Source organism: Vulpes lagopus, chromosome 4 (genome assembly GCF_018345385.1).
Source record: "Vulpes lagopus strain Blue_001 chromosome 4, ASM1834538v1, whole genome shotgun sequence".
Classification (NCBI taxonomy): Eukaryota; Metazoa; Chordata; class Mammalia; order Carnivora; family Canidae; genus Vulpes; species Vulpes lagopus.
Window position 1 is genome coordinate 68,917,657 of NC_054827.1, and position 10,017 is coordinate 68,927,673.

Genomic DNA, 10,017 nt, shown 5'->3' on the forward strand with positions numbered 1-10,017 from the left:
TTGCCCAACTGAAACTAAAATGATTATAAGAGAATATCATAAGCAATTTTATGCCAATGAACTAGATAACTTAGATAAAAATGGACAGATGTCTCGATTGAGACAAAAACTGCCAAAGGTTACACAAGAAAAAATTTTAAAACTCTGAAACCCTGTAACAATTGAAATTAGTCATTAAATATTGAATTAGTGATTTAAAGAAAATAAAAGCCTAAGTCCAAATAGCTTTACTGGGAAATTCCATTAAATACTTAGATATATTTTTCAGAAAATTGAGTACACTTCTCCAGACATTCACTGAAGCCAGTATTTCACTGATACCAAAGCCAGAGAAAAACACCAAAACTACACATCAGTATCTCTCATGCACATAGCTATAACATTCTCTCTCTCACACACAAATAGCAAATCAAAGAGTGATGTACCATGATCATGAGGGATTTATCTGAGGAATGAAAGGTTGGCTTCAAATCTAAAAATCAAAAAAGAATCTAAAAATCAATTAATATACCATATTAGTAAAGGTTGAAAATCATTATCATTCTCAGATTAAGGGAACACATTTAACAAAATCCAAAACTCATTGATTAAGAAACCCTCAACAAATTGGTAATAGAATAGTGTTTCCTCAGCCTATTGAGAGTAACCAAAAAAACCTTCACAACTAACAAGGAATTTCATGATGAAAAACTGGACATACTAGCCATAAAATAAGGAACAAGGCAAAGATGTCTAGTTTTGGCACTTCTATTCATCATTGTATTACTGGAGGTCTTAACTCTTATGAAACATAAAATACAGAAAAGAAAATGTTAAATTTATACGAAAAAGTTAACTAAAGGTAGATCATAGACATAAATTCAAGAGCCAAGACCTTGTGGTCTAAACTATGTTTAGACTAACTAAATTTAGTCTTCTAAACTATGACAGGAAAACATCTTCATGATCTGGGATTCGACAAAGATATGGAAACAATACCAAAATCCCAACCCACATATAGGGTTGAATAACAATTTCAAAATTTTGTACTTCAAAAAACAAACTTAAGAAAATTGAGGACAGGTCACAGATTGAGGAGAATTTTGTAAATCATATGTCTGAAAAGGGACTTTTATCCAGAATATATGGAGAACATATATAATTCAATAATAATAAAAACCCAAACAACCCAATTAAAATATTGACAAAAGACTTGAATAGAAATTTCACTAAGGATATAGGAAGTACTAATAAGCACATGAAGTGATGCTCAACTTAGTTATTAGAGTAATGCAAATGAAAACCACAATGAAATATTGCTCCACAAACACTAGAAAAATGCTACTTAGAAGGACAGAAAATATCACATTGGCCAGGATGTGGAAAAAATATAGCTGAACATTGCTGGTAAAGATACAAAATGGCATAGGCACTCTAGAAAATAATTTGGGAGTTGAATTGGCAGTTTCTTAAAGGTTAAACTTAAATTGATCATATAGCCCAGCAATTTGATTTCTACATATTCTCCATGAAAAACAAGAACAAATATCCACACAAAGATTTGCAACAGAATTTTTTGAGTAACTTTTTTTTTTGGAATGTCCAAAAAGTGTAAACAATCAAATGTCTATCAACTAATGAGTGGCTAAACAAAATATCCATAAAGCATATGTACATAGTCAGTAATAAAAAGGAATAAAATTGTAATACATATTACATGCTAATATTAACAAGCACTGTAACATGGATGAACCTCGAAGATATTGTGCTGAGTGTATGAAGAAAGATATAAAAGATGACATATTATAATTTCATTTATATGTAAAGTCCAGATTGAGTAAATTCATAAAGACAGAACGCATAACATCGGTCCTCTGGGGCTGGAAGTGAGATGAGAGTGGTTGCAAATGGGCCTTTTGAAGTGATGAAAATGTTCTAAAATGGGATTGTGGCAATGGTTGCACACTCTATACATTTAGTAAAAAAAATCACTGGTGCAAATGAAAGGGGTGAATTTTGTCGTATGTCAAGTATACTTCAATAAAGCTGTAAGAAAAGGGGGGTGTTAAATTTAATAAACTGCCTTTTAGTAGATAGAAAAACTAGGTAATGCTACTAATTTAATGGGAAATTTAAGTTTCCAACCTCTTAGCTAACTTGACTCCCCAAGTGCAAAATCACTATGTATATTTTTTCATTTAAATATAGAATGATACAATTTTGAATATTAAAACTTACATCTAATTAGTGTCTGGTATAATTGATTTTAAAAAGTCATTGGTATAGAAAATATCAGGTAGACAATTCTAGAGTCTCAAGCAAGTTAGCCTAAAGATAAATGATCACATAAGGAAACTTTTGTTTGAATGACTTAAAAAAATAATGGGATAAAGCATTCGGTGTTAAACATTAATAAATTCATGTGATTCTGATAATTTATGTTAATGCTTATAGTCTATTGCATTTTCCTGTCCTCTCTTATTAGAGCAAGAGGATGACAAGAGAATACAAGTTACATGATGCTTAAAATATGGAAATACAAATAACAGGATTAAATAATCACCCCCTTTTCTCAATTCACTGTTAAATATTTTTTGAAAATGTAGTAAATAAATGGGGAATGCATGTAGTTGTATGATTGTAAAAGTTTAGTCAGATCTTTGTCACAGAGTGTATTAAAGGATTTTTGATTATTTTAAGTAAATTAGTAATACTGCGGATAGTCCAGGACAATTGTTCCTAATTCTAAACCTCTTAGGATATAACCTTATAGTGCCTTTTCTAAAAGCATTTGTTTTATTTTGAGATTTCTGTCACTCTGATTTTTGGTCAGATTTAAGATTCAATTAGATAAAAGATTGGCAAACTTTTTTTTGGTGAAAGGCTAGATAGCAAACATTTGTGGCTTCATGGGCCCCGTGATCTCTGCTGCAGCTACTTAACTTGGCCACTGTTCATGGACAATACATGTACATCCATGTGTGTGCCCCATTAACATTTTATTTACAAAAACAGGTAGCAGATAAAGTTTGGCCTCTGAGTTGTAGTTTGCAGAATCTTAGTTTAAGTTAAAAGCATAGGCAATAAGTAAAGAAACATTAACAGTGGAAAGTTTTATTTTTTAATGCCAAACTATGGCAAGGTAATACCATTCCCTCATTGTTATGGTTGTCCTAAATTGTCCATCAGATTACATATATTTTGGCATAAATATAAATATATAAAATTATTTAGCAAATCTGGAGCATTTGAGAAGCACATGTCAGCTCTGAAAGAAAGAGAAAGGAGAACAAAACATACCTTACAGAAATATTGAGGAAAGGGCATCTTGACTCCTCCTTTATAGGGGTTTAATGAATTTAAGATCACTGACCATAGAAAACTATTTAGCTGCTATTATTGCTACTTTTCCTGTTATTAATGAATTAGAAAATGTGATTTTTTAAAGGACCTAATCATCATCACAAAGATACCACCAGAGTTTGTGCTTGGGAAAGAAGAAATAAGATCATCTCTATTTTGTGGATGACCTGATCCTAAATGTGGAAATCCCTAGAAATCCCACAACAAAATTATAAAACTAATTAAATCTGTGATGGCTAATTCACATGTCAATTTGCTGATCATGCCAATCTCTTATTGGTTCTCTTTCTCTGGAGAATCCTAACTAATACCATGGGTCTCTTATATTTCTGCAAGTCTCTTAAGCAGAAACAGTGACCGTTTTTATTCTGAGTTCTTTTTTTAAGGATTACAAATAGCAGTAAAATATAGAGTTAGTGCCTCCATCTGGAACAACAGAGGACAAATTTGTTTTCTGTCTAGTATAATATAATTGCTCCTGTACTGGGGTGCCTGGGTGGCTCTGTGGTTGAACGTCTGCCTTTGGCTGGGGTTCTGGTCCTTGGTCCAGAGGTTGAGTCCCACATCAGGCTCCCTGCAGGGAGCCTGATTCTCCCTCAGTGTCTCTGCCTCTCTCTGTGTCCCTCATGAATAAATAAATAAAATCTTAAAAAAAATAATTGCTACAGTACAATAAAGATAGTTTTCCCAGGTATAGGGTAAAGGGCATGTTCATTTGCAGACCTGTGTAAAAGACTCCGGTTTCCTCTCCTGTAACACAATCCACTCTATGTATAGTACTCCCTTGATTAAAGAAGGGATTTTTTTTTTTTTTTTGGGTTTCCAAGTTTTATTCAATTTTTTTTTTTTTTGGGTTTCCAAGTTTTATTCAAGAACTCATACAAAATATTTGAGATAAATGAGTTTTAATCCTCATCTTCCTCCTCTTCCTCGTCCTGGTTAATCTGGAAGTAACGCAACTCGTAACTCTCTTTGCTGTTAGCAACTACGCGCAACCAGTCACGGAGGTTATTCTTCTTCAAATATTTTTTGGTGAGATATTTCAAATACCTTTTGGAAAAAGGCACCTCAGAAGTTACAGTAATTTTGCTCTTGCTTCTTTCGATGGTTACAACCCCTCCACCGAGATTCCCAGCTTTTCCATTCACTTTGATTCTCTCTTGAAGAAACTGCTCAAAATTGGCAGCATCCATGATTCCATCTTCTACCGGGTGGGTGCAATCTTATTGGCTCTCTGCTTTGTATTTAAAGGAGGAATCTTACATCTCGGGGAGATAAATGCTGATGAAATTTGTGTCCAGTATGTACTTACCTGATGCGGTTGCATTATTATGTACTGAAAGATATGTGTTTTGGAATTTATTTTCAGGATGCTTTTGCTTGTTATGGACGTGGCAGCAGTGAGTTGATAATCCTAAACCATCATCTCCAGCAGTATTCGAGGCATAGAGCTGATTCTGTGTTCATGTATGGAATTGTGATAGTAGCAAACATGAACATATTGAACTGTTGTTGCTCTTAATAGAAATATAATATCAATAAAAAAAAAAAAAGAGGATCATCACATCATTCTGTGGAAATGAAGACCCAGGAAACCAGAATAAGAAAATAATGGTACTCCATTGCTGTTTCTAAAAGTAATAAACTGTGCTTTATCTCTGACACAAGGATCTTTTGCATTCTTTCTGCATCCATGACGTTGTGCAAAGCTAACTTGTTGGTTCAAAAGTAGTGTACAAATCTCAAATGTCTCATAGTTCTTGATATGACCTATGCTTTGTAGTTTTTATAATTGAACATGGCGTATTGTTTTATGCTATTGTAGATATATTTGAGCTAAATTCCTAAAATAACAATAAATACAAACTGAATATCATGTCCTCTGAAAATAGTGAAGACATCTAATTTAAATCAGATAAAGGTCTCATAGAATGTATTGTTGAGGAAGTGCAATATGCATAATTTTTATGCTATACTTGCTAAATATATTCAAATATCTCAAAATATAATTAGAGAAGCTAAATGAAATTTCTGCATTACAGAAGTTTAGCATACTAGAAGGTCAAAAGAGTTGCCATGCACTTGGATCAAATGTCTATCTTTTCTTTTATAGTTGGAAAATCTTGAGGATCAGCCTTTCATGAAATGTTCCTCCAGATATAAAGTTTCTGTTTTCCGCAGGGAGTTCCATTGCTCGCTCTAGCGTGCCTCTGACAAAGTTCCTTTAATTTGATAAATGTGTTTGTTTTTCAAGCAAAATAGTTAAAATACCTGAAATCCTTTATCCTCTGATCTGTTCCGAATTTACAGAGGCTTCTAGAAAAATATTGCTCGAGGCTTGGAACATTATGAATATTTCAGTGGAACTGAAGCTGTCAAAATAGAAGGGAAAATGCCTGTTGGATATGTAGAATAAATTAAAGGAACTATGACAATTGAAAATTGTAATGCACTCTTCTAGACAGATCAGTTCCGTTTTGGAGACCTTACTGGGGAATGGCAAGGCTACAGTAAGTTTGGGAAATGACAGCAAATTGAGGTTCTGAAATGAATTTAATAACATCTGGCAAAGGGAAAGAATCTTAAACGTGAAAAGATAAATACTAATATCCAGTACTATGATATTAGAAATTACAGCTGGGAGAGGGAAAGTGGACAGTCTATTTTGAATTTCATGTTGCATAGATGGGGGTTTAACCTTATAATTAGGTAGAAATAAGGAGAGAAAACTTATGTTGTATAAAATGAAAGTTCTGGCAGGGACCCATCGATCTTTGAATTCAACAGTTATTTAGCACCTACTTTGTGTCAGCCACTGAGGGATTAGAGATGGTTATTAGCATTGAAGATGCAGATAGGAGTAGGACCTAAAGAGATCCAGGGCATGAAGGATAGGTGAGCTAACCGTGAAGTAGCCACTGTGTGATCCGTACTAGGTAACACTAAGCTTGTGTTGCTAAGAAGACACACTGAAGAAGGCTCCGACCAAGCCTGAGGTCACAGGAATCCGCTGAATGGAGCCTTCACACATGAGCACAGTGTGTGTGGTAGAGGGCGAGGGCAAATGTATGGGCAGAGAAAAGAGCAAAGAAATAATCCAAACTCAGCTCCGCAAATAGTTACTTGTGACTACACTATAGAGCACAAATGACAATAAGCTTTGATCAAATCTTGCTTCTGACCTTGAATTAGTTACTCAGCTTCATCGGGTGCCCCATATCTTGTTTGCAAAATGATGTGGGTAAATTAGTTTCTTTTTTTTTTACATTTGGAAAAATGTACATTTTTCCAAGTCTAATTACTTATGACTCTTTGGATTGAAAAAAAAAAAAAGTAAGTTTGCGTGAAACTCTACTATGGCCCAAAAGCCTGTCCCTAAAATACTGCTAGGGTGCGACTGTTATCTCTGAAGTTAATAAACCCGAATGCAATTTTAAGGACAGTGTACATAATCTCATCAGGGTTCCTGTATCTTCACTTGGTTTTCTTCCTGAAGCTAGGACCTTGTGTTATCCAGGAACCTTTTTATGAAAACTCATTTGGATATACTTAGTGAAGGTGGGACCTCTAAATCTTTAACCCTTTTATTTTTTCCCTGCCTGCCAAAAGAATATCTGTTCTATTGCTTATATCAGTATTAATAGGGCAAGCTAATTCATAATCATCAATTAGGTATAACAATCATATGAAGAGGTTACCTCTTACAACTATATTTTGCAAGGAATTCATCATTAAACCATGGTTTAACACAGGTTGATATGTTGTTAATGGTGGAGTAAGGTCACAAGGGTAGGTGGTAGGAAAAGGATGGAAAATGTTAAAGGCTTTTAATGGCCCCCATTAAACATGCCATGAAAACATCCTTCTCTCTACCTACACATAAGGCAAGTTCTGATGTTTTTTTTTATTATTATTATTTTACTTATTTATTCATGACAGACAGAGAGAGAGAGAGAGAGAGAGAGAGAGAGAGAGGCAGAGACACAGGCAGAGGGAGAAGCAGGCTCCATGCAGGGAGCCTGACATGGGACTCGATCCAGGGTCTCCACCATCACACCCCAGGCTGAAGGTGGAGCTAAACCACTGGGCCACTGGGGCTGCCCAAGTTCTGATGTTTTTAACATTTGAAAGGTGCAGACATAACCCTATGGAGTTTGAGTTCAAATGCAAGAATTAGAGATTAGGATAGGTCAAAGAGTCAGAAGACTGGGTTTGTGTTGTCTCTCATCCTTACTAGCTGTGGGTGCTTGCAATGAACGGAACATCTGTGTCTTCTGAAATTCATGTGGAATTTGATCCTAATCAAATTGGTTGAGATCCTAATCAAATCATATGGTTGAGATCCTAATCCCACTGTGGTGGTATCTGGAGATGGCTTTTTGGGAGATAAAGTCATGAGGGTGTAGTCCACATGCCGGGGATTGGTGCCCCTGTAAGAAGTCAGAGTGCTAGCTCACCATCTTCCTGCCATGGGAGGAGGCATGGAGAAGTCAGAGGTCTGCAGCCTGCAGCAGGGCTCTCACCAGAGGAGATATTTAAAAGGGATCCTAGTTGATGAGCAACTAGGATTTTTTTTCAGCTGCCAGATTTTAAGGTGAGAGTACTGAAAATAATGAAATTGCATGAACATATCAACTACATCTAAGTTTTTCCAGAAGAACAGGTATGACATCACACTGATGATCTCCTCCTCCAAAATTCATTTGTCATACTCATTCAGGACATACAAATGGTCACAAAAGAGCTAAGGAAAGGGGGATGGGTCATTGCCCCACACGTACTACAAAGCCTCAGTTAATTCCTGAAAATTATTCGGTAACCTGAGGACCACTCCTTCTCTGATGCTGTCAAGATTTATATTTGTCCCCTCAAAACCCACAACATTAAAATAAGTCCAACATCTTTTAGGCCATTTTGTTTTCTGGAGGCAACAAATACCTCTTTTTACAAATTTACTTATGCCCATTTATGCTGTTAGTCACAACTCACTTGGCTCATGTTGAATGAGACATTTATAAAAAAAAAAAAAACTATGGAATTTGTCCAAATTGCAACACAACAGACACTCTCATTAAAGTCAACCAGAAACTTTTTCACTGTAGGAAATTTGGTAACATCCTCTCATGCCTTTTAGAGTCTCTGGTCACCCACAGTGACCATATGTGTTTCTTTGGCATCTGATGCAAGAAATTGCCTTCCTCAACCTCATACTGTGTGTCATTAGAATGGCAAGTGCTGATACTCAAATCTCCTAGAAATAGAGTATCTCACAGGCCCCCAGCCTGGAACCCTCCACACCTAGATGACCACCATTTTGTCTTGGTTTATGGGAGCCGAACTTTGCAAGCTTGGCAAAAATCACAGAGACCTTCTTGCCTAAAGGAAAAGTATGCCTACAAGACAGAGGGAAACCTAGTCTCTCTGGTGTATCATACCAATAGCAGGAGGTAAACTTTTCTGTCATTAGGCCCTTGACAAATATGTTGCTGGAGGAGGTCACCCTGTCTTTCACCTCTTGGCTACATGGGGAGCCAGCCCCCTGTGAACAACAAAGTGAAATTGTATGTTTATGAATGTCACTGCAGCCATTACATATGATGGGCCTTCTGGAGAGCTGCTGCTTTTCACTCCCTAACTGGGAGTTACTTCCTGATAAAGGCTGGGACCCAAAGGTTATCACAATTGCCCAAACTTCAAGCCTCTATCTTAGCACAGGATGACCTGGAAAACAGTAGGTCCCCTCTGAACATTTTTACAGACTCTCTCACCATTGTCATTGGTCTGCCCAAAAGATCTAGCCAATGGAAGCAACAATAATTTTTTATGTCCAGGGTTACCTCCTCTCAGGTAAAGAATATGGAGTCTCTTCTCTCACAGATTTTGAAATACAAATCAAAAACACGCCTCCACACAGACTAAATCCTTAAGTCCTAACCGAGGTGCTTATTCCCTTCAGACTTTGGTTATTACTGATGATAACCTAAGGGCTCATTTCACTGCTTCAAATTTACCACCCTGGGCTTTTGAACAAGGAATTTAGTGGGGCTGGTGGGAACTTCAAAGCGTGCACGCTCTGGTTCTGATTAGTAAGGAAACTCTCACTCCAGCTGCTAACCAGCATAAAACCCAACCCATCACCCTCCCTAGGTACTCTGGATACCAACTGACCCTGTGTCTGTTTGGATTTGGGAGACTTCCTTGCACTCTTTCTCAAGAGTCTCATTATAGGACTATTAAGCCTTTCATATCCTCTTGGTGCATATGTGGTGTCATAGGTCTAAACATCTGAATCAAATTTTGGGTCAGGTAGCCCATCTCTCCTCTGTGGAATGACAGCAATAGCTGACTTGCAATTTTCAGCATCCTTTGCAATAAGATCGTCCTGTACGGCTATCTTTGAAATGAACTGACTTGTGTAACTTTGAGATCTAAGCGGCTAGGAGCTGGCATGTCTCTCCCATACCTCTCTTTACCCTGCTATACAACCGTAGGGCTGTGTTTTACAGTTGGCCTAACCAGATATAAGACTTAGGAAGCACATCTCATCTGCATCAGACTATAAAAAGTGAGAAATAAACTATAAAATAAACTTACAGCTAAGCCATAGAGCTTTGTTTGTCTGTTAGGGCAGCTAAAGTAGATCACATTAATATACAAGGTGATGGTGTTTGTTGG

The 10,017-nt window shown here is 36.5% G+C and overlaps 1 protein-coding gene across 1 annotated transcript; it reads right to left on the minus strand.

Annotated features, from left to right (window-relative positions):
- Window positions 1-4,179: 4,179 nt before the first annotated feature.
- LOC121489627 (60S ribosomal protein L22-like) lies at window positions 4,180-4,560 on the minus strand. Its single transcript, XM_041752870.1, has one exon. The coding sequence runs from the start codon at window positions 4,533-4,535 to the stop codon at window positions 4,248-4,250; it is 288 nt and encodes a 95-aa protein (XP_041608804.1). The 5' UTR covers window positions 4,536-4,560; the 3' UTR covers window positions 4,180-4,247.
- Between the last annotated feature and the right edge of the window lie 5,457 nt (window positions 4,561-10,017).